At 43.5% G+C, this 24,815-nt stretch overlaps 1 protein-coding gene across 1 annotated transcript in view; it reads right to left on the bottom strand.

The window, feature by feature from the left end:
• Window positions 1-1,673: 1,673 nt before the first annotated feature.
• The window catches only part of CRB1 (crumbs cell polarity complex component 1), a 267,118-nt gene continuing 243,976 nt past the window's right edge, over window positions 1,674-24,815 (bottom strand). The window contains exon 13 of the mRNA XM_060126919.1: window positions 1,674-2,409. Coding sequence (XP_059982902.1) covers window positions 2,194-2,409 — 216 coding nt within the window. The 3' untranslated portion in view covers window positions 1,674-2,193. The remainder of the gene's footprint in view (window positions 2,410-24,815) is intronic.

The raw sequence follows: 24,815 nt of genomic DNA on the forward strand, positions 1-24,815 counted from the left end.
TTTTAGTCAGCTACTTTTTTTTTTTCTTTAAGCAAGAGCTCTTTTTGTCCTGTCCCTATAAGCCTCTATTAAGAAGTTGTAACTCTAATGGGATGTAAATGTAAAGAAAATGTCTTATGGCATACTCCACATGCAGACACCCAGAGACATCCATTTTCTTCGACAAACACTTAAAACAATATGAAAAACTGAGGAAAGCCAAAGATTAAGCCATTAATAGCTACAAAGCTATTACAGTTTACTAGCAGGAACATCCAATGACAAGTCACACAAATCTTGGGCACTTTGGGATTTTGCTGGTGGCAGGCACAAATAACATTCATTTATTATTTGTACATTTATGCAGAAAATATTCATTGTTTTTATTGTACATTAGACCTGTTTTAAATGAGGGATTTTGCAGTGAAAGAAGAAAAACAAAGTTCTTGTCCCCATGTAACTTAAACTTTAGTCAGGAGAAACAGACAGCAAAAATTGTGTGATTTGTCAGGTAGTGATAAACAGTATGGAAAAAAAATAAAGCAGAAGAAGATGAGGGAAAACCAGCGAAGAGTCTGAGAGGGGCTGGACGGTGGGGTAAAAGGAAAATCAGGAAGAAATGGTGTCCCATTGGGTGGCAAGTATTTCAAGAATGGAATGACCACTGTTTCAAAGGCTGCTGAAGTCTGAGGATGGGCTGTTGTGTTTGGCAACGTGTCCATTGGTGACCCTGACACGAGCTCTTTCGTGGGGTGGTGCAGAGAAAAGCCAAATTAGTTTGATTTCAAGAGAGAATGGGAGGAGAGGAAGGGGAGACAGAGAATATAAAACTCTCTTATGGACGTTTTGCTGACGGGCATAGTGAGGAACGGGATGGTAATTGGAGGGAGATGGGGCCACAGAAGGTAATTTTATATGGTAGAAAATATGGCAGCATGTTTGGTGCTATTGGAAATGATCTAGTACGGTGGGAATGTTGATGATGTGGAAGGTAGAGGGGCGATTTCTGGAGTGGTGTCCTTGAGTAGTTGAGGAGCATGGCTTGCTATAGAACATATATAAAAATTCATGTTATTAATTTTTAAGCATATATCCAAAGTCTATCGGATTGGCCAAAAAGTTCGTTCGGGTTTTTCATAAGTTGGTACAGAAAAATCCGAGCGAACTTTTTGGCCAAACCAATATATGCATACATTTAAATTTTTTATTTATATACTACTTTAATAGCATGCTATATGCATTTCAAAACACATATAAAAATCTAATTAAATCTTTGGAGGAAAAAATACATAAATAGAAGGCCCAGTATTTTCCCTCCAAACCACACAGATAGTCCTACACACATGCTCGTTGAGGTGCGTGCACTGTACTTTGGGGTTCTTACCTTTAGACAAGGTCACTGTCTGACACTGACTTATCAAAAAGCAGTTGGAAGGAAAAAGCTTGGTCCTTCAGGTTTGAGAACACGAGGTTTCCTTTTATTCTGTTTTCTGCCTCGGAAAGTGTTTCGACCTTAAGCAACACCTTACAAAGGGCAAGGACTTTAAACATAGCGCTCGGGGTGATTTAGTTAAAACGTTCTTCAAATGCTCCTAGAGGTTACTTTTGTCACATGTAGTGTCACAAAATGCAAAAAAATACTCAGAAAGAGGAACAACCACATTTCAATGTTTATTTGTGGATGGTGAGTCGCTTTTTAACCATAGGTCTTTCCCATAACTTTCTCGAATCCATGACTGAAGGACAAAAAATGTGCATCTCCTCATAGGTACAAACTAAAACCTTCCGCTACAGGAAGAGTGAGAGATGTGTCTATTTTTTTTTTCCTGTAGTTTCTGTGTGAAAAAAATGCAGTTGCCTGCTGATGGGCAAACTAAAAACGTGTCCCCAAGTTGCAAAGAGTACAGAGTGTAAATGTCAGGCACTGGAGCTTTTCCCAGAAGTCGCATCCTCAGGAAGGTATTTTTCCTAATTATGAGGCTGAAATTATTGGCACAAGAAACACTGTTCCGTGATTGGCTAACATAATACAATAAAACAATGTTGTCAAGTTGAACCACTATGAACATCCATACAGTGGTCAAAGGAGTCCTTCCCACAGTTTCAGTGTGGTCCCAGTTGTAACCTGATGTCTCCAGGTTTGTCAGAAAAACACTCAGGTACAAGTGTCCCATTCGCAGTGTGTGGATCTCTTCCTCTAGAGACAGGATGGCCCTAAATCAGCCTTTCCATTGCAGGGGGAGCCGTCATGCTCCACATCTCCACGCGAGAGCCATCCTTTTCCTGACGGCTCGGGCTGTAGGACCCCTGAGTTGCCCTCTTGTTGGAGGCAACGACGGAGGCCACCACTGCCAGGAAGAGGATCAACAACAAGGCTAAAGTCACTGAACCGATGGCGGCGAAGACGTCTGAGACCAAGGCGTCTGCCAACTGCAAGGATAGAAATAATTGTGATGTGAGTTACAGAGCAAAGGAGAACGTCCAGGTCAAGGAACTACCCTGGAATGGAAACCAAGCAGAGTGCAGGTGCCACTCAGTGCTGGAGAAAGATCAAGGTGTGGAAGGAAAGTCAGGTGTCCTTATTCCAAGATCATGAGAATGTGACTGTCTGTAGAGTCCAAGGTCTAGAGTCAGAAAGTGAGGCAGGAGACACCTACTGTGTCTACTCTGTGTCTTAATTTCAGTGACTGAGGTCATTTGTGTGACATCAAGGCCAAAGAATGAACCCACACGTTTATTTGTAAAATAGTTCTGCATCTATAGAGATGTATGGCTCACAGTCTTTCGACTCCCTTGCAAAAAGTTCTGATTTTGCACTGAAAAAAAATTGTTGTTTTACAGCCTTTCTCGGGAAAGGAAGAAAATTAAATTAGTTGGGTCTCATGGGAAAGATCTTGAGACATAGGCTGGGCTGCAATGAGCTGGTTTCCACAGTCATCGCTTTGACTTGGATTCGATGTGACAATTGAATGGTTGTGAAAACACACGTGCGCCACATGGAACCAAACCTGGGAACAGAAAACTGCAGGCAGAGCCCCACATGGAGTAGCTGGGTCCTGGACTCTCAGGGGTGTGCCTTGGACAGAGTGGTTTGCCTAATGTTGATTCCAATGTGTTTGCCAAGCACTTTTTTAGCAATGGGTAAAATGAAACTGATTTAGTTGCATAGAAATATTAAAGACAGGACACAGTTGCTATTTGAATTTTTAACAGGTTTTCAAAGAAATATTTCTGTCAGGGTAAGTAAAAGCAGAAGTAAATTAGTTTACCTTCTCACTTAGCTTTCTCTAGGACCCATTCCCTGTTACCTAACCAAGCTACTGTTATAAATGTAATCTTTGTTAGTTTAACATCCTAGGGAATTTTAAACACCTTTGTTTTCCTTTGTGTTTTTACTTTGCTGTTGTTGTTCACTGTGCTTTGATTTAGCCTTTATATAATTAATATACTCCTTTAATACTGTATCTCTTCATAATATTGTCTTGGGTATATTCACTATGAGCCTTGTTTGAATGTGCTTCATTAGTTTCCTCATTCATTCAACAATGCTTATTGACTATCTGCTATAAACACTGAACTGAACTAGGAGATAAAAATAGAAGGTAAATCAAAGTCTGAAATCTGGAGCTCAGACACGCACACACATATACACAGATAATCATACATTATAAACACGTTATGATAATGTCATAAATGAACTGCACAGGGGTGTAGGTAGAGTAATATTGGAATGTGGCATGTGATTACCTTTTGAAGGATAAATGAACATTCAAATAGTTCGAGCGGGAAATTCTACTTGGATGAAACAATTTGAAATCAAAAGGGCAAGAGTATATAAAAGTCCTTAGAGTTTGGGGAAACAGTAGGAAATCCGGCTTGACGAAATGTATTGTCCATAAATGTGTACATTTGAGTGGGAAAAGGATTTTAAAAGTTGGTGAGAGACAGAACTACAAGGTAGATGAATCTGGACAAGAAATTTGAAGGCCACACTAAAATTCAGACTTGGTCCTGAGGTCAGTGGGAGCCAGTGAAGGTGTTTAAGTGAGAGCATGATATGATCAAGTCTGTGTTTCATTAAAACTTGGCTCTGGTAACAGGATGGAGGGTGGGTGGAAAGTGAAGGTGGGGCTGGAGGTGGAGGAAATAGGAGTTTATTGTATTAGTCGTGGTGAGATGACCTGGGTCTAAGTTTGCCAGTGGAGTGAGACTCGAAGAGGAAAAGGTGGAGAGAGACTTGGGAGGCGGAGCCAGTCCACGGCAGACTGTGTGAGCGAGGCTGGAGGGAGCGGAGGGAAGACAAGAATGGTCACCACAGGAGGTGACCCTGTTGGCTGGGGTCTCATTAGCTGGGATAAGATGCACAGGAGCAGAAACAGGCGTGCACGGGAAGACTGCCTTTAGGCTGGGAAAAGCTAGCGTCAGGTTCCTGGGCAACATTCAGGTGTGCGCTGCTACTCTCCACATTATTGTCTAAAATTCTGGGTCACAGCAACTTTTCCAGTTATTGGAGAAAAAGCATATAGAGTTTCATAGAATTCAGTCGTTCTTGAGAAAAATTGTTTACCTCAACTAGAGGGCAGGTTCTCCGGCCACACTGTGTGGCAATGACATCCTTTATCTGTAGGGATAACTGTGGGCTGGGACAGATGAATACAGCCATAGACCTGGCCTTGAAAGCTCAAGAGCCTGGGTCTCAGCAGGCAGATGGACCCCTTGGTGTTATCTGGGGACCTCTAGATTGTCTAACCCTCTTGTTCCTAGATGCTGAATTCTCCTTAATCTGTCCAGTAAACTGTGTCATCTTTGGGAGTCAATGGTTGTTCTGCTGGGTGGGTGAGTTGGGAGGGTCCACACCCACACAGAGAGGAGACGGATCACTTGGTTTGCCTCTGTTTTCTAAACTTCTCCGGCGTCTTCTCATTTGGGCTGAGAATGATTGCACGGGGAAAGCTAATGCCGCCCAGACCCTCGCACCTGCCACCCTGCAGCTGGAGAGGGAGGGGACATGGCAGGTGTAGGCGCTGAGGTCTCGTTGGGACCCCAGTTCTGGCAGAACCAGAGGACTGATCCACTTCACTTATCTCGGGACCTGCGGGGAACCAAGGCTCTCGTCTGTAGAGGCTCCACGGCTCTCAGCAATGTGGAGAGAATGGAAGGGCCAGCTCCAGACCCGAGAGAAACCCCCTGTCTCTACCGGCTGTGTGCTGAGAGGCGGGCCTCAGCCAGTCCCTGCAAGACCCTGGGTTTGATCACCTGTAACACCAGATCCTAGCATCTACTCCCAGGGATGGGAGTCAGGAGACACAACACATGCAAAAGCCAAAGAGAATGTCCCAGAGTAAGTTCCCAGCACAGGAGAATGTGAGCAACCATGAAGATGTGATGTATCACCTCGCTGACTTCATTCAATTCTGAAAGATGACGCAGAACTCCCTCAGTGCCTCGGGATACAACCCGGGAGCCAACCTACAAACCTAACACGGCAATTCCGAGCTTCAGATAAAGTTTTGGATGAAATGGCTGGCCTAGCGATATCAGATAGGGCGCGTCACTCGGCTTTGGTGGGGAGCTGAGGGAGTCAGTTTGAAATCGCCTCTGGAGGGCCCTTTGCTTTTGAATTCCCCTGGCTGAAAGGCCTTTTTTGCTCTGCTATTCTTCAACTGGGCTTAAAATACACAGCCCTGGAATGGATCCTTTGATAACTGAAACTGCTGGGACACAGGAACTGACAAGGCCGCCAGGTGTGGACCGTCCTGAAAAACAGCGTGAGTTTAAGGCCAGGCCTGTTTGGATGGGTTGTGCCGCTAATGCTGCGCTTTTGAATAACCTTTTTCAGAAAAGATAGACCCCAAATTCATGAAAATGTCATGTAAAATTACTTTTCAGATGGCTTATGCTGCAATCTGTATCGTTAACATCCCACTTAAATGTACATTTTATACATGATCACATTAAACTGTGGTGACTTGGAACTCCCCATCTGCAGAACGAAATAAATAGGTGCTTCATTTTTTTTCCTCCATGGAAGATCCATTCTGAAACATTGACTGGTTGTGGCCAAACGTGACCCAAGGCAAGGATGCACGCTGGCATTCTCAGGGGAAACTGCCAAAACTTATTTTGAACCCTCTCACCTGAGCCTAGGCTAGAACACGCTGGAAATACACATTAGCTTTTTTCCCTTAAACTCCAGAAGAGGAATTCTATGCTGTGATTCCCCTGGGGGAGACTGGAAACAGAAAGCACTTGCGAAACAGACGGAAATGGGTTTGAATCCAGTTTTGCCACTGGTGTCCTACACTTATCTCTGCTGTTTGCCCACCTGTAAAGCGGGAGTGACAGTTCCTGCGTCCTAGGCTTGCTCTGAGACGTGGAGTATCCAGGTGTGTGGAGCTTCTCTGAGGGGCAGGCTCAGAAGGGAAGTCAGTCCTTGTGGCCACTCCTGTTTAGCACTCTTCAGAGGGATTACCCTTCCCCGGCTGATTTCCCCGGTCCTGCTTGGGCGTCAGGACACCCACCAGATGCCACCCACTCTGGCAACAAGTCGGGACTCAGAGCCCAGCCTGGGAGCCGAGAGGGGCAGCCGCTGACCTGGAGCTGGCAGGGGCCTGGGCCATCTGGCCGTCAGGGCCCACAGCCTCTCACTAGCTGACTGCTGGTCAGTTCATCTGATTTTGAAAACACGGAACGAGCTGGCTTGTCTGGAAAGGAAAAGTAACGAGACTATCTCTGTCCTCAGCACCAGGATCCGCCTGTCATAATATTTAGGGCCAATTTGGAAAAACGTGAAAATAATAAACACATTGGAAGGAGCCTGGAAAAACAGGATATCTTAGGAAACTTGACCTCCTGTTTCCAGGTGAAAGGAGGTGAAGACGTTAAAGCTTTGACTTGAGGTGAGGAAATGCTAGGACTGAGGCCATGGTTTCCCCCTTAGGGGCATATTTTTCTCACGTCGGATTTTGTAAAATCAGCAGAAGTACGTTTGTAGTTGAAAAAAGCAGAAATGTTGGGAGTTAAAAACTGGCTCCTGAAAAACACTAGGGTGGAGTGAATTCCCCAAATCCTTCTTAGAATTCAGTTTATATGTCCGTTGTGTGGAAATATGTGGAGACAGTTGAAGACAGGAAGTTAGAATGTTTGGATGTGCTAGTTGATTACAGGTTATATTCCAGCTTCAATATGTGAGTTTCTGAAATGTGTGTGTGTGTGTGTGTGTAGTGTTACACAAGTACATAATAGTATGTTATGTACTATTATGAGCGTTAGTGATTAATGGGAAAAATAAAGATGTTGTGTTTTTACAAAGCTGGTTATAATATTTACCTTCCATCTGTGTATCTAAAGTGAAATGAGGACATCTCTTTGACTCTCATCCTTCAAATTAAAAATAAAGAAGAGATAGATGAGAGAGAGAGAGAGAGAGAGAGAGAGCGAGCAAGCAGTTCTTGTGAATCACTATTGTAACAAGTAGGTCTTCAATTTGGTGGATGGTAGAAAACTCCCACACAGACCTGGGTCCTTGAACTATCTCTTATTAGTGAATTGCTAGGAACAGCCGTTTCCATAGTAATATTGAATATGGGCCAGAACTCTGTTTTTAAAATGAATATTGCTGCAGCAGCCAATTTTCAACCATAAATACACTGTCCCCTTTACAGTTATAAGGGGGGAAACAGGGTACCGAGAAGCTGAAAGCGGGGCCTTGGGCAGCATCCTGGCACAGGGAGGGGACCACCCAGCAGATGCTCCTGCCACCTTGTAAAATGCTCAGGACTGGGAAGCATGGCAGCCACGGAGCCCTCTCCAGGCAGCTGACGGCTGCAGGGACCAGGGGGGCGTCTGAACTGCAAGCCCAGTAGCATTTTCTCCTTGGTGCTCCCATCTCTTCATCCGCTGCTCTGCCTCTCCCAGAAGACACACAGGTTCTCAAAGGAAGCCGACATAGTCTTTCAACCAATTCTCACCAAGTAATTACAGTTCCTTACAACTCTACTAATTGGGGACCGTCTTGACAGCCTGGTGATGGAGAAACCCAGCGACACGAGGTGGTTCCGGGCACCACCCCCACTCCTGGAGGGGTGCTGTCCTGGGAACCTTCTAATGCGATTTCCACATCAGGCCCCACCGAAGACGTTGGAATCGCTACTGGAAATTTGGCACACGGGAGACAAATCAGAAAAGGAGCTGGTCCAGCACAAGGCTGCACGTTTGGGGTTGTAGCCCTAGTTGAAAGCATCGCTTCTTTCACAACTGACCACCGGCCCACGCATGACGTGTGTGGGCTTTTAGGGGAAGAGCACCATTATTCTGAGATTTGAGGGGTGCTGTGACACTGGTCATGAAGGGACACAGTTATTCCTGCATTCAGCAAATGGTTCTTGAACACGCCCTCTGTGTGAGCACAGTGGGAGCTAGAATACAGTGGTGAGCCCAGCAGTTCCCAACCCCACCCATCTAGTGTTGGGTCTGGAATTCTTGCCCCGATGTCTCACAAGCTCTTTCCAACTCAGGACGCCACATTTTCAGCAGAAGCATAGATGTAGCTAGAAGTTTGGAGACATGGCTTTCCTAGTCTCTCTCCTTAAGCAGGTGGTATAAGTGATATAATTGTTCTCCTTGGAAGACCAGGTCTTATGAATAAAAATTCACTCTTTGCCTCATACAAGAACCAAATCCCAGCAGCCCAAACTCAGATTTCATTATGTTTTGGTAAATTCATTGTTTGAAGATAATTGCTGCCCTTTCTGCTGACCCTGGGTCAGGGGCGTTACCAGATGTTGTACGCACAGAAACGTTTAAATTCCAGGTAGGGATTATCACATCCTGTCACCTTCTCAGGGAGGCCTTGCCTGATTGCCCTCTTTAACTGTAATCAGCTTCATCTCTCTCCAGCACGTCGCGCCCTGGGACACCTAACAGTTCACGGGGGAAGTCCCTCCCCTCCCAAGGCAGAAGTTCCATCAAGGTGCAGCTCCATCCTCTGCCTCCCAGCCCCTGGACCGGCATCGGTGCCCCAGGGACCCCGCAGTGATCGCCACTGGGCAGAAGGCTTGCCCAGCAGCACATGGCGAGCTCTCAACTTCATGCACAGAGCTTCTCCCCAGGGATTCCTGCAGGAGGACACCCTCAGCCTGTGACCCACAAGAGGAGAGACAGCCGCTCTCTAACTCCGCTGAAGGGTCAGGGCACCTCGGAGGGGCTGCGGGCAGACACTGGGCCGGGGCGGGGGGAGCGGGGGGTGCGGCAGATCAGAAACCACGTGATCAAAGAGTGAAGGGGGCTATTATTATTATATAACTTGGCTACTATTCCTTTCTGTGGAATCCGCCACAAACAGTCTGCTTTCACCTTCTCCTGCACCAGAGCCCAGATGGGAATGTCATCAGGTGACACAAGCAGGAGATGTGAGAGATCATTTTTTTTTTTTTAATACCATTTTCTAGGTGTGAAACATTCTTTTTGTCTCCGCTAGGTGACCCCCTGGACATTATCATGGCCCATTTTGGTCTCAGAAAACCTGGGTAGACAGTCATACTTCCTTTCCTTCTTTTTCTCTCCTTCTCTTTCTCTCTGCATTCCAGAAAACAGTGGTCGCCAGCTGAAGACTCGGGCTGTGCAGTGCGCACCACACTGTGAGCTGCACACACTTGTGTTTGTCAATCGGACACCCTTTCCATCTTCATTATTTTACACTGGGATCCACTCAGAACGCAGTCCCCTGCCCTTCCGCTCGGATTGCTCTCTTGTTCATTCTCAGGGTCGCAACCTGGTTAAGACAGTAACTGTCTCTTACGTGGCTGGTTAAACGGTCCTCTAGCCATCCTTTCTTGCCCCAGGATCTACCCCAGCCAGCCAGCCCTACAGAAAAAAAAAAAAAGAGCTTGCTTACCTGGCTGGGAAGCCCACAGATGCTAACCGCATCAGTCCTAACCGTGTCAAGCCTAACCTGCTGAGTTTTAAATCAAGGCTCGTTTTGACTTTGCCCCCATTTCCCTGTGAAGGTCAGCATCAGCTACGCCCTGCATGTCTGCAAAGCGACTGTCCTTACCCGCCCTTCTCGAGCAGGAACCAGCCTCCGCCGCCCCTCCCCCGCCCATGCCGCTCCTCCAGGTTGAACACGCCCTTTCAGGAGACCTCTCCTCTGCTCAGAGCACCCTGGGGCTTAGCTGCCCTTTGCAGTCCCCCCGGGCACCCCGCGGGCTCTCCTCCCAGCATCTCATTCCTGGAAGCCCAGGGCTCAGCCCCGTTTAGAAGAGCTGTGGCCCGGCCTGCCCGGCGTGAACTGTCCCGTGCAGTTGAACGTGCTGCCCTGTTCATCAGGGGTTAGGCCACCCTCCACCCCGCCCCTCAGGATTGTACGGATGAGTATCTGTTTCCTCTGGAACTTTCCGACACGACCAAGTGCAGTGCTTTGCACAGAGTGGCCGATCAATTGTTATTGACTCACCCACTGGTAGTGCTCGTGGCTCTGTTGAACGCCTTGATTCGATTCTTTTTTCAGTCGTCGGGAGACTTCTCTACTGCCGGGAGTTTATTGGTGGGGACATGGTTCACCCATTTGTTCATGCGCTCATTCACTCACGCATCGTCAGTGAACGCCGTCACCGTGGCAGGCAGCTCCCTGGGTCCTGGACACACGCGATCCAAAGGCATAGGCATCGCCTTCAGAGAGTTCACCGTGGAGTGATGGTCCCGGGCCGGGCGGCTACGCAAACCGCCACAGTTCAGGCGACGGGCACTCTGTTAGAGGCGAGTATGAAGGAAAGAAAGGCGAGAAGGTGGACTTCATGACATGCTCCAGTTTTCTTAAAGGGAGCTGCTGGAAGAAGGAGGTGAGGAAGCGTGTTGAAGGCAGAAGGAAACACCACGATCCAGCGGGAGAGAGGAGAAGCGTGCCTGGGCCTTTCCTGCTTGCCTGGGAGGCCGGTGGAGGGAAGTGCTTCTTGCTTCTGCAGAGCCCCACGCGGAGAAGCAGCAGCCCATGTGTCAGGAAAGCGTTCACTCAACCTGGGCAGTAACCACAACAGGTTCCCTTCCAGGAAGCTTCTCTCCTCTCCCTCAGCGAAGCAGAGGCCAGAATCGCACGCGCAGTTTCATAGATATTCTCTGCAGGTTCTTTCCTAGCACATCTGACCTACACCTCTTATAAGAAACGTATCAGCCTCATAGGCCAGGAGTCCTCTACTAACCTGAGTTTTGGAGGACACAGAGGGATTTAAATTTCTTTATACCCATTCTCTGACATGGTCTATAGATTTTAGAAGGTGATTGATAAGTATATCAATTGATTTTATACAGCATTTCAAAAGCAAGAGAATATCCAGCAAACAAGTTAAAAAGGCAGGGGGACTTTTGAGATTAAATCATACTAAAATGACATGACAACTAACAACTAAATGCAACTGATTGTATCCTTGATCAAAAACAAAAATCTAAAGGACAATTTTGGGACAATTAGAGAAATCTGAACATGGATAGTATATGAGATGGTAAATTTCTTAAATGCCATACTGGTATATGGTTGTAGAAGGGAGTCCTCTTTCTTCGGAGACGCTGAAATATTTAGTGGTAAAGTGTTACAACGTCTGCAACCTACTTTCTAAAGCTAGAGCAAAAAATGTATGTATATAGAGGTAAGAAAGGGAGCAAAATATTAAAAAACTGTTGAAACTGGATGAAGGATATGTGTTCACTGCACTATTTTTTTTTCTGATTTTCTTTAGCTTTCATTTTTTTTTCCAAAAAAGTTAGAAAAGTAATACTTTTAAAAATGATGTTACCGTGAAAATAATTCCTCTAAGCCCCCAATTTGTGGATCTTGCTTCTTCACTATCTGTTTGTTCTTCTGCTACTCTGGGTCTTGCTGATTTCTCTCCCTGGTATACTTTTATTGCCTAGTAAATCTTGTTCCCATCGACGGTTTTATCTCCCATCTAGACACTGAGACATTCATGGATCACATCACATGCCAGTTTCCTCACACATTTGGCCCTAACCCTCCTGCTGGAGCCTAACGCAGTGCCAGGCACACAGTGGGCGTCCGTGGACTTCCTCACCATCTCCTAGCATCGTCCTTCCTGACCTAAAAGCTGTACCTTGGCCCTTTCCTCACTTGGAATTCTTTCTTCTTACCAACTTTCTTCAGTCGGTGAAAAGCTGCTATTAATTCATTCTCACATTAAGCAGGAGAAAGAATGCCAAATCCCCAACATCCTTATGGCTTATCACATGTCCTTTTGGCAAAGGTAATCTAGCCTGTGTCATTGTATTTATTGCCCCCAAATCAGAACCAGTTGCCAGAGTAATGAAGGTCTATTGGTTTGTGTTGGCTTAATCCACGTCAGGGGGGCTTTAGGGGCATATAAGGATAATTTGACCAGCAAAAGGAAAGCCATAAAAATGATCAAAAACGCTAACAGATATGCTGAGAACACCAAGCTTGTTTTACTGAGGATTTATGGCCAACTTATCAGAAAATTATTTGGTCCAAGTCTACATTCAAATAGGTCCCTCAGTAATTCAGCAAAGATTCCAGCCTCTGAAAAAAACAGCCTCTATAATGAGATACTCCAGTAACCCCTAACTTGCAGCACATGTAGTTTAATTTTCAACAGTTGTGAGACTGCAGTAAATCCAGCTTTTGAATAACTAGTTCCACTGATACCTCAGACCTGCATTAAATTAGCAGAGCATGAAGATCAACGGCATCCTCTCTCCTGACATACCTGCATCTGTGTTTATTAACCAAATCGAGCTTAAATGTCTGACCTCCCCCACATGGCAGCCGTGCCAGCGCCTGCTGGGTCCCAGCAGAAGTGAGTGCCAAGTCACCAGGCTCTGCGGCGTGATGTCAGCTGTGCCCCAGGCCCAGCTCTGGAGGTTGTATTTTATTGACCAGACTCAAATTGGTTTCCCCTCGCGCAGGTGATAAAGTGTGGCATCAAGTCACCCATGTGAAATATATTACCTTAACTTTGACAGCTTGTCATTGAAGTCATTGTTTATATAATCTATTGTGCCATTTACTCTATTCTTATTTTACAAAGCAACAATAGAAATGAAAACCCTTGCTTCCAGTGTTTCATGGATGAATGTCTATACCCTGTACCTTCTCTTAAAAAATCTCAGAAGTAGCTATTTCTATTGTCATTGTTGGTTTACATCAAATTATCAGATTTTCAGTTTCAAAGTCTGCCTCGTGGAAGATGAAAGAAGCATTGCATGCTTTAACTGGAATCCTTTCACAGTGCAGCTCTCTCCCTTCCAAATCATTTTGAGACTTGCTACGTCTAAACAGGGAAGGAGCCTGCCATGCTGAGGTTGGTCGGATCCAAAGTGAACATTCCTAAAAATCTATGAGCTTGTCACCACTTAGAACACCAGGGTATCTTACCACCAGCAAAGATAGAAACCTTCATATTGGGAAGATTGATTAAAGTAGTATTTAGTTTTAGAACTAAGGAGTTCTTTCAGAAGTCAGGCTTTCAAATTCCAAATAAGCCATTTGGTAAAAGTCTATGGCAGGATTAAAACAAAACAAAACACAAACACAAAAACCTTCTGTCTGATTTTGATAATAGTCAACCTAAATGTCCCAAAATGCAACTGGGGGTAAAGATCTATTTACAGTGGTATTGAGGATGTACAGCCTTCCTTCTTGGGGGGACAAAAATAAAGTCTAACAGCATTTAACTCAGTCTAAAAATCCTGCTGAACTACAGTTGCCCTATCTCTATGTATTAAAGTAGCATAGACTTTGACAGCCTATTATAAAATGAGACCAGACAATATAGCTGTGCTGGTTATTTTACACTTTTGGAGCTCTAGGTGTATGTACACAGTAATTATGATATACAACGTGTCTGCATTGCCTTTTGAAATAACGGTTTAGGAGATTCTTGCCTGAGAAGTTCTCTTCCTTCCCTACAAAGGGCTCAAAGGACGAATCTTCTCCTTTTGCCACTGACTAATTTCTAGTGACTGTTTTAATAAGATGAAGATCAGATTCTGTTTCCTATCCAGTTCAGAGACCTTTTTAAGAAGGAATAAGATAACCTAGCTAACATGTTAAATTGTGTTTTAGTTCTGTAATTTGTCATTAATATTCCAAAATATAAGGCTTTTCTCCGGATAAACTTTGCTGATTGCTGCATTTTCTCATATTCTGTGTCATACTGAAATTTTAATTATTTACATTCTTTTTTTTTCCTGAAGTTTGGAGTAATTGCCTAAAGAATATTCCCCTTACTAACTTAAATAATTTGAAACATGTGGAAATTTTGTTTTCTAAACTCCCAAAGAGACTGAGAACTGAGAATTCAAGCTATAAACTAAGCCTCTTCAGTTTTGTTGCTTCTTTTCCCAGACCCCAGAACAACACTTCTCTCCCACCTTTATAAAGTATTTCCCTTGGGTCTATAACTTTTCTATTCCACCACCATTTAGATGACTTGTCCTCAGGGATATGGCTGTGCTAAGAGCCTCGGGAAGAAAACCAAGATTAGTCACCAGGCTTGCAGAATCCTCCCCGATTCTGTTTACGAGGATGGCTGCCAATTCTCCAAACGTGCTCTGCACTCATGTTCTTTTCAGGGTCACTCTGCTCGCACAGCACAGATTAAACACACAGCCTCAGGACTCTCAGTGTTGTGAGGAGAAGCATTTACATTCCACTGACAGCGCGGGGTGTCAAAGGAAGCCATCTGCTCTGATTTAACGACACAAGGGATAGCTACGGCTCTGAGAAGAGAAAGAGAGTTACAACGCGGCTCACCTCAGCCAACCACTCCTCTGCGCGGCGGACCTGGGGAGGAATCGCCTCCATGTTAAGAGGCATTTTTATCCTTAGAGGTTCTTAGAGGTTGGCCCTCTACCCAATGGTTTCATTGTTCTCTTTTATTAAAATTTCTTTGCTACCGTTTTTTAGGCCTCTTCCCCTGGTCTCAGGAACCTAGAATAAATCTAGTGTTTCTACTACAAGGTGGCAACTAGATCTTTGATTATTTGTACATTCTACCCAGGCCATTCATCTTTTCGATATTCTACAATGAGATCGGCTGCAAAACACTTTGGAACTAAAAGGTGGTACATAGGGGAAAAAGGAAAAGTAATTAAAACCTGAGGACTTAATCTGTCCCTGGCATCTGACAAGTCACCTCATTTTAATCTTCACACTAGTCTAATGATACAGAGATCATTGCCCTTAATTAAAAGATCTTTTAAGCAATTTGTCCCAAGTAACAAATTACTTAAGCAGCAGATCCGGTACCCAAATGGTCAGGGCTTGTTCAGTTATGCACAGATGTAACCTAGGTAGAGCACTATATAGCTGTAACCCCAAATCTACCCTGAATTTCAACTAAGTTATTTGACATATTTACACACTGAGAGATGAGTAATAATAGTTATTTTACACTTCAGGTCTCTTGCTATGGACAGCACTTATATAACCAGCTGCGTTTCCCTGCTTGTCGGTGTTGGTTTAATTTTTTGGGACTTTGCATGTCAGAATAAACTCCAACAAAGTAGGCTGAGAGGTGGAAGGATTTTGTTTGTGAGTTCTAGGAAGGTGCCCAGCACACAGTGGCTGTCTGGGAGGTAAGCTGTCTCTATATACTGTGCCTGCATAGACCCTGAAAACTTCAGGGGGAGAACAAAGAAAAGGACCCATAATTCACAACTTTCAGTCCCATGCTTTTAACACCCCAGCATGTCTATCAAGAAATAAAACAAGGAAACAATGCAGAAAATCTCCCAGGGTTGTTGCTTGTATAAAACAGCCCTGTGCTACCCTCCAGTTTCAACACAGTGTTATCAGGCGATGATTAAGAAGGTAGCTGTTTCCTCGCTTCACAGTGTCAGAAAACAAGGTATCAAGCCAACAACTCCCTTTGTAGGTGCAGCACTGAGATTGCAGCCACATAGTGCTTCCAACTGTAAATATTAATGGTGAAGGAAAGAAAGAGATCTTCCCTGGCTCTGGGCTGCCTGAGCTCAGCAGATTACATGACACTCTGGCATGATTTGCTGAGATGTAGAAAATTGAACTTCTTGTTAACAAGTTTCCATGTATTTTTTACTCCATCAGCAGGTTCTTGAATCAATGCCTAGATTAGGTTTGACTAACATCAGCACAATTTGACTTTGATGGAAAGTTTAAAATTTATAATTAAAAATTGTACATCCATTTGCTAATTTCCAAGTAAAAGGAGCTAATCCTTCTGGAAGCTATAGCATTTATACCTGGTTCCCCAAAGCACCATTTATACCTGGTTCCCCAAAGTTCTTTTGCTTCCTCCTGGATGAAGAAGTCTATAATGCTTTTAGGACACTGGGGAACACTCAGGGGCAAACTAAGAAGGCCTTTTACATTTCACCCACTGCCAAAGGATTTAAGGTTTCCATGAGCTTGGAAGAATGACAGGGTTGTTTTTATACTCCTTTTGAGACACGAATTTCAAAACCGTTATATAGGAGCTCCTATTTTCTTGTAGATTTAAAAAAGTGGACTCAACATTGTTTATGTGAAAACACGCATGCATATTTTACTCTATATAAAGTATATAAGTATGATTTATAGTTCCTGCGCTCAGTAAATGCCGGTTGATGAGGATGGTGATACAGGAGTCCCTAAAATGCACTTAAGCTGTCCCACTGCAATGGCACATGACTACCCATAAAGTCTGGCGCAAAAATGTTATCCTACACTACCATGTACAAAATCAAGGAAGGCAGCATTACCTGTGTACAAAATGTTATAAAGTCTACCTACTTTTATTTATAAGAACATGCTTTGGGGTTTCCCTGGTGGCGCAGTGGATGAGAGTCCGCCTGCCGATGCAGGGGACCCGGGTTCGTGCCCCGGTCCGGGAGGATCCCACATGCCGCGGAGCGGCTGGGCCTGTGAGCCATGGCCGCTAAGCCTGTGCGTCCGGAGCCTGTGCTCCGCAATGGAAGAGGCCACACAGTGAGAGGCCCGCGTATAGCCCCCCCACCCCACCCCCCAAAAAAGAACACGCTTTGAACTGTGTAGCAAAAATTCTAATTGGCGTATTCTCGGCCGTGGACTCCTACAGTTCATTACATGCCATGTGTCTGTCTTATTGTGTGATTTCAAGATCCAAACTTTTCTATATTTAGAAAGCTGCACTCAAACAGAATATAGCATCTTCTTCTCTCCTGGCAACTTCAGAGTTCATGACACATTGTAGGTGCTCGAGTTATTTTTGACTGAATTGACAAATTAGATAGCATTGTAAAACAAATGCAAAAGCAAACTTGACATAGATGACGAGCAGCTCCTTATCTATCCAGGTGATACTTGGTTTACTTGTCAGGTAGAGAGGAAGACCTGGCAGATCTGCGTGTCAAGGCCCACCTGGGCCTCACTTTGAACTCAGAGAACTCAGCAGGAGCCTGTCATTGTAACTGCAATCTGTGACCACTGGAATGAGTAAATCAGTGAACAAATACCTTAAAAGGGAATTGGGCCAAGGATGGTGTCCTTGTCAAATCTGCTCTAGCTAAAAGTGCCATGTGAGTTAATAAGCGGGACACAGCCTACTCCTCCCTCCCAGAATATTTTAGTTGATCAGGGAGCCACTCAAATGCTTTGCCCTTTGTAAATGCACATCACCTTCGTGACTCTCACAATGCCTCCCAGACTCTTTACATCCCAGAATGCCTCTGTACAAAGGTGCACGTTATAGTCCCAACCCGCCTCCACCGCCGTGGTGGGAATCCTGCCAAGCACGCCACCATTTCTGTCTCAGGGCAGAAGACAAATTATATGCAATTACTCAGAACCTGTACCTCTTGAGCTCACCCCACAAGGTGAGTGGGAAGCTCAAAGTCATCACTTAGGGTTCTGCAAATACAATATTAAACTGAGATGCTTATATTGGTTTCTGTAATTCAAGAGCATTTATTTTGGTAATTTAAGTGGCAATGGAGTTATCCCAGTTCAAACACACATGACCTTTACCCTCAAGAAGCTGCAAATTAGGATAACGTACATACTGCCAGCTGTGAATATCTTTAGCATTCACAGGACTTAATTGGTAAAAATAAATAGGTACTGGATTCCATGAGAGCCACAGAGGAGATTTTACAATCTATCTTCCATTTCCATTTTTTCATTTTCTCCCTGGAAATGTTCTTCAAAACATTCCAGAGTTCCCTGGATGCAGTTTGTCTCATGAAAAACTTGCATTTCTTTAAACTATATATAATGGTACCTATTTCAAACACCCATTATACAATTAAGAAATGCTAACATTTCTGAAATATTTGGGTAGGGCAGTCTGCTTAAAAACAATCTCCAAGTGTTGTGTTTTATAATTTAGGAAACAGAAACCCAAGATTGTATTTTGGAGGAAAATCAGTGTTGAGTCTGAGTAAATCACTTAACTTGTTTGGGCCTTAGTTTTGGCATCTGTAAAGTGGCAACAACATTCCTACTGATGTTAAGATTAAATGAGATACTACACGTCGGGCACTTTTGATCATCAGGACAGCTCGACATCAGAGAAGGCCCAGCTCCTGTAGGAAGAGACACCAGGGGGCCCTGGTCACCTGGTCCCTGAGCCAGTGGGGTTTCCTGGGCTGGTGACTCTTCTTGGGCAGTTGATGGTCCACTTTCAGAAACTTCTGGCTTCCTTAGCTCTGAAAATAGATGGCACTAACCACAGAAATGCTTCAACCACCTCCTGCTTGGTCTAGGGTACATTTTATAAGGATTTGCACAATTGGGATATTTTTAAAAAGTGACTAAATGTATTTATTAATTTTACGTACTTTAAGATGATGAATGATAGCAGCATTAGTCTATAGCCTCAAAGAATCTTTTCTTCATGGTGCTGATCCAGGGAATTTGCTCAATTTTTAGGGAAGGGAGACAATCTGAATCTCCTCAGACCAAAACATGCCTTTGGTCCTTTGAGAAGAAAAGGGAGAGCATCATGGGCCTGAAAATCCTCAATTAATGAATAAGAACTTTAGAAAGATACAAATGAAGTTTAAAAAAGATGCTTAAAGCCAATCGTAGTTAACAAAATGATGCCTAGAGGAAATTTTAATTGGTAGAAATCAAAAATTAAGTTAAAGAATATGTGCCTTTAATAAGCTAGTGAAAAAACAGCCCCCCACCCCACCAAATCTATTCAACAAAACTTCCTGCCTGAACAGTATTATTAAAAAAAAATAGAATATCTGAAACAAGGAACAGTTTGTATTAGTTTGAGTTCTAATAGGAAAGAATAAGACTGAGAATATCATTGAGGCGTTTTCATCAGTCAAATAAAACCATCATTAAAGAAAGGTGCTACCATTTTTGGTGGAAGGTAATCCTTCTAATCAAAGTGAGTGGCAGCCCACAGATAATCACAACCTATTGGTAATAATTTAGAGGAAAGCATGGAGAGGCCTAAATCATGTTATTAGGAAATGACTCTTGCTTCTCGGGCTGGATTTCAACAGGAGCTTGGATCCATAATCTTGCCCTAGCTTGAATTTATCTGATTTTACATCCCATCACTTCCCAGCATCCTTCATCTGTCCTAGTCAGGCCTGGTCACTCTGTGTACTTCACATCATCCAAACTTTGTTCCCACAATCGCATCTTTTCTTGTGACCTTCCTTCTCTCTTGAATGCTCTCCCGTTTTCTGTCCTCCAAATAATCTTTCTCGTATTTTATGGCCTCTTTTAATTCCCATAACCTCCATGAAAACTCCCCCTCTTGGAATAGCTCATAGTGACCAGACTTCTGTGAATTCATACTGTGCTTTTACTCAGTAACATAAATCAGGGGCTGTTTTCAATATGTCTTGTAGTTTCTCTTTTTCCTCTGAAACTAGATTGTTGTTTTCTTGAAATTCTTAGAGCAGGGATTATAGATTCTATTTCCCTGATTCCCTGCCCTCCTTCCTCGCGCCCTGTGTCCAGCCCACTGTCAGACAGGTTGTAGAAATGCATGCGTGGATGCGGTGGTTACTTCTTTGAGTCTCGGGGGCAGGCGACGGCACTGACTCGGCAGTTCCCTGCGTCGTCGCGGGACGTGTGCAAGGACAAAACTTTGGATTTCCTGCTGAGAGGCCCAGAATGTCAGCTCATCCCACGGGAGCAGTTACTGCAGAAGAAGGTGGCTCAGAGGGAGGATAAGTTGGCAATGAGGAGGAGGGAGTGGATGGCTCAAACCCTCAGGTGCAGCTGAATTCGAAAAGGGTAGAACATTTGGGCATTTCTTTGTGAGGCTTGTCTGACCAGACAAATTGTGAAAAATGATAAGCTTTGGTCTTGCTAATGGTGTTCTCGGGGCAAATATGGGCATTTCATCCACGTCCCCGGGCATGTGTGGCAGCCGTAGGGCCCTTTCTACTTGGGAAGAACTCTAGCTCCTTCCCAGGTCCTCCTTTTCTCCTGGCACCACCTGAATTTCTTCGGCATCTTTCCCTCTCTCGTTGCGTAGGGCTCTTCAACAGTCAGTCCGATGTTTATCGTCTTGTGGGATCAGTGCCATAAATCTCCCTCCCTGTCTTAGGTCTTTAAAGCCTCTTTCCGTTGATCCCGAAGGAAGTTTATGGCTCTGATGGCTCTTCTCCAGGTTTCCTTTCTCAAACCCTTGAGAGGCAGATGCAGTTATACAAAGAAGAATTCATGATCATCTAGGCAGTGGGTAATCATAAACGCAGCATGGCCCTTACACACGAACGAGAACTTGGGATCCTGAGCTCTCTTTGCTAGCAGGCACACAACTTTATTTGTGACTTAATTTCTTCTGTGAAAACCAATTTAATTAGCCCTTGGGTAACAAACAATCAGACAAAACCAAAAATCATGTCAGGAAAACATGAGTTTTTGTTTTGTTAAGAAAATTCCTGCTCATTCTAAGACCTGGGTCAATTATCTTCCATGCGTAACTCTCCCTGCCCTCCCCACCTCTGTGTAAACCCCATACCACAAATCATCCATTCGTCCATCTATTTATCCCTTCAGTAAGTACTGAAGCACCTGCTCTGCCAGGCAGGATTGCCAGGCACTGAGGTTTCAAAGTTAAACAGCCTTCCTGACGCTCACAGCCTCGAGGAGCCTCTGCACCATTGCTCCTGGGTAAGTGGGGCACACGACCCAGAGCCTGGATGCTCGGTGCGACACCTTCTGAACTGGATCTGCTTGGGAAAGGTGTGCTTAACCTCTGACTCTGTGTTCTCATCAGTAAAATGGGAAGATAATACCACCTAAGTCTCGGCATTTTTGTGACAAATAATTAAGATAATGTGTGAGATGCCCTTAGCACAGTGGCTGGCTCAGAGTAAGCTCTACAGTTATTAAACTTTATTAGCCTTGTTACCATTAAATGTTACGATGGAGGTGTGTTTGGGATGGTGTGGGAGCGTGAAGGCACTCCCAGCCCTGACGGGGAGGGAGAAGAGAAAGGAAGCCTTCACTGGCAAGTTCTGAGCACATATATACTTGACCAGGCAAAGGATGAAATGAGAATTCAAAGCTCACAGAGCAAAGCGCAACAGATTCTTTAAAATGCCTTTTTTCCAAGTTGCAACAGCGGTCAGTTCCTACTGGTTTTAGAGGAGGTGAATTAAAAGGACATGGATTTTAACAATTCAACATATTCATCTTTGAAGAAAAGAAAACTTACACTCCTCTCCTGAATTACTAAGATTTTTAGGGGCCCTATCCATTCTGCTATAATGGAATGCTTTCCTAAAAGCAAAGAGGAAGTCAAATTAAATATATCCCGGAGGGCTGCTCTGAGAGCGTCCTTGGGTGTCCACGTGACTATGTTAGAGGTGAGAGCCCACATCTTTATGAATCTAAGCTTCCTCTGGGAAATGGTTCAGGAAAGAGCCAATTTATATCAAATTTCACTTCAACATGAATAATAGGGTTTCTGTGCATTTGTTTCTTGGATGGAAGTAACGTTCCCCTAACGGAGAATGTAGATCACTTATCCTCAAGACACTACCATCACCAAAGGGGTTACTAAAGACCAAGCCTTGCCTTTTTCGTTCTGAGAATTTGGCGGGGAAAATGGGCCAACTTTCTGTACTTAATATATGCACTATCAGTTTCATCTTAATTTTAATAACTATGGGACAGGCTGAATACACACACATACACACAAACGGTTCTCAAAGTTAGAAACTGTCACTTTGAACTCACCTCAAAAACACTTCATTCATTATATTGGTTAGTTAATATTTATTATCTACTATACACGACATCAAGTTGGCTATTGAAAAATTTAAGGGAACATACTCGCTTTAAAACAGATGTTTTCCTGAGTTTTAGGTATCAACCAGAGTGATTTCATTCATTCATCAGAAATTAATATGTGCTTTGCCACTTTGAATAACAAATATACGGGTACCTCAAACTTCCTTTATAACATAGTCTTGCTATCAGCATAGGATTATCAAAAAATGTTAGGGGAAGTGGGTGGGAGTAATATTATTCAGAGATTGATGTGCAACTAAATTAAAGTCAGGTAGACAATGAAACAATCATGAATATGCTTTCCAAATGATCAAATATATTTCTTTGCAAATAGCCTGTTTGTTTTTGGAGGAGTTATATTTAATATGGTGCTTTCTTCCTCTATACAGTTAGTCTCCAATAGATTTCCATCCCACGTGAAATAATCTGTGGTCCAGTCATTACAATGTGAGAAGAAGATAATAGCCATGATCCTTATGCCTTTTTAGAAGGAAAGAATTTTTCTATTTTTATCAAGGTTGGGAAAATAATATACATATAACCCATAAATATACATTATGAGTCACAAAAGTGTCAAGGAAAAATAAAGTTAAAACAAGTACGAATTTCAAGTCAGGCATCTTGATATTTAAATTTGTTCACATATGAAATCTCCTAGAGTGTGCCTAGTTTTTGGCTCTCCCAAAAAAGATTAGCAATGGATTCAGTGAGCTGCAGCCTCCTTTCCTAAAGCCAGTATAAGTCAGTCGAGAAGAAAATCCATACTGTATGAGAATTTACACACTCCATTTTTGAAAAGAAAAATTAGGAGAAACTAAATTCATGTTATGTTGAACTAGACGACATCATGATATTCACTTGCATAATAGTAGTCTTCAGTTTTGTTGATCACAACTCTGTTTTTAATAGATGGAACCAATGCCAAAAGTTTTTCTTGAGTAAAAAGCAAGCGGAATAACTCAAGAAAATGATAACAAGATGCAATCAACTTCATTATTCACTTTGAGTCATTCTGGGAAGTTAATTGGTTTGTAATGTGGTCATCTGATTTCTAAAATGATCTGTGATCGACTTCAGTGACATTCTGAAGAGAACGGAAGTGTGTCAGGTAGAGATGATGCTTCTCCGGGGGGAATAACTAGGATGTGTCTCGGTTTTCCTAGAACAATATAATTATGTGCCAATGTAATTATGAATAGTGCTTCCTTTCCCTCTCAAAGTATTCCAGTTGAACAATAAGTAGTACAGTCATCCGTGTCATAACCAACACGACATTACTTTCACTTCAAATATCTCCATGGTTTACAGAATTGGAGAACTGTGTGGGTGGAGCTATACGTGGAAGTCACCCAGTTCCCTTAGTCCAAGCGCTTCAGAGCAGGAGCGTGTCTTTTGCGTCTATTTTAGTTTCTCACCAAGCTTGGCTCAGAGCCTTGTTTATAGCAGACCCTTGATAATGGTGGATGAATGGGTAAATAGCTGATTTTAGAAATCAGTTTCCACAAAGTCCAATATTGTAGCAAAAGGCAAGGATCACTTCAGGGAATTTTTTTTTTTTTTTTTTTAATGATGAGAACTGATTTGACAGGTAGCTAAAAAGCTGTATGATTTGGTTAGCTAGTCAACTCAGCGGCAGACTTCAACCTGCTTATTTCCCTCTGCTGTCTGTGGTTTAACACCAACCAATTAATTCACTTACGCCTGCAATCCAGGAGCCCTGCTCCCTATCGCTGGTTTCCGTTCTACTTTGGACACATGAAGAAATGTGTTCTGACATGAAGAAATGTGTTCTGAAGGTGAAACTCTATGTTACATGATTTCTGTGAAGCCGGTGGCGATGACCTCACATTAAGAAATGAAGAGCATTAATTATAGTTGGTGAAGCAGAAATCTTAATAATGTGTGAAAAGATGAAAGGAAAACAGATTAGTGAACTGAATCAGACCTGATTTCAGTGATTGAGATACATCAAAATAACATTTAAGAACCTTTTCCTGTGTTAGTGCTATATTTACTCCTTCCTGAATGCTAATTAGCGGAAACTCAGTGAAAAGTGACGGGGCTTTTTAAAACTGTGATTTGAAGAGAATGTCATTCTGGGTGCCTCTTTCCTGAAAGTCAAATTGAGAGCCCAGAGAGACTGCTGTTCAGAGAAAGATGCTGTGCCCTTGGCCAGTGCTCTGTCCCCATCAGGAGCCCGAGGATGTGGGCCGGTTGGCGTCACCCTTGACATCAGCCTTCTGGATCAAACACAACCCTAATCCTCTCAGAAACCGTGCATGACCCTGTCATCCACAAACAACCCCAAGTCCCTGCCGAGTCTATTTTTCTTTTCTGCTTTGCTCTCTTAATTTAATGAATTTTGTTTAAGTTTATTAGGATAAAGAAGAATTTCCTATCACTTGCTAGATTTACTGTGTTTCAATGAATGGTTCCCACCCTGAAAATCTGGGACTTTCTGAACAGGTTCCCTCAATCAAGCCATCTATTCATTTACATGAATGTTCAGACTCTTCATTTAGCCAGAATAAAGAGGAATTTTGTTGTTAGACCCATCTGCCCACTCCTCAAATCCCCTGTCTTCTATTACATGTCACCT

This window comes from Lagenorhynchus albirostris, chromosome 2 (assembly GCF_949774975.1).
Source record: "Lagenorhynchus albirostris chromosome 2, mLagAlb1.1, whole genome shotgun sequence".
NCBI classification, from domain to species: Eukaryota; Metazoa; Chordata; class Mammalia; order Artiodactyla; family Delphinidae; genus Lagenorhynchus; species Lagenorhynchus albirostris.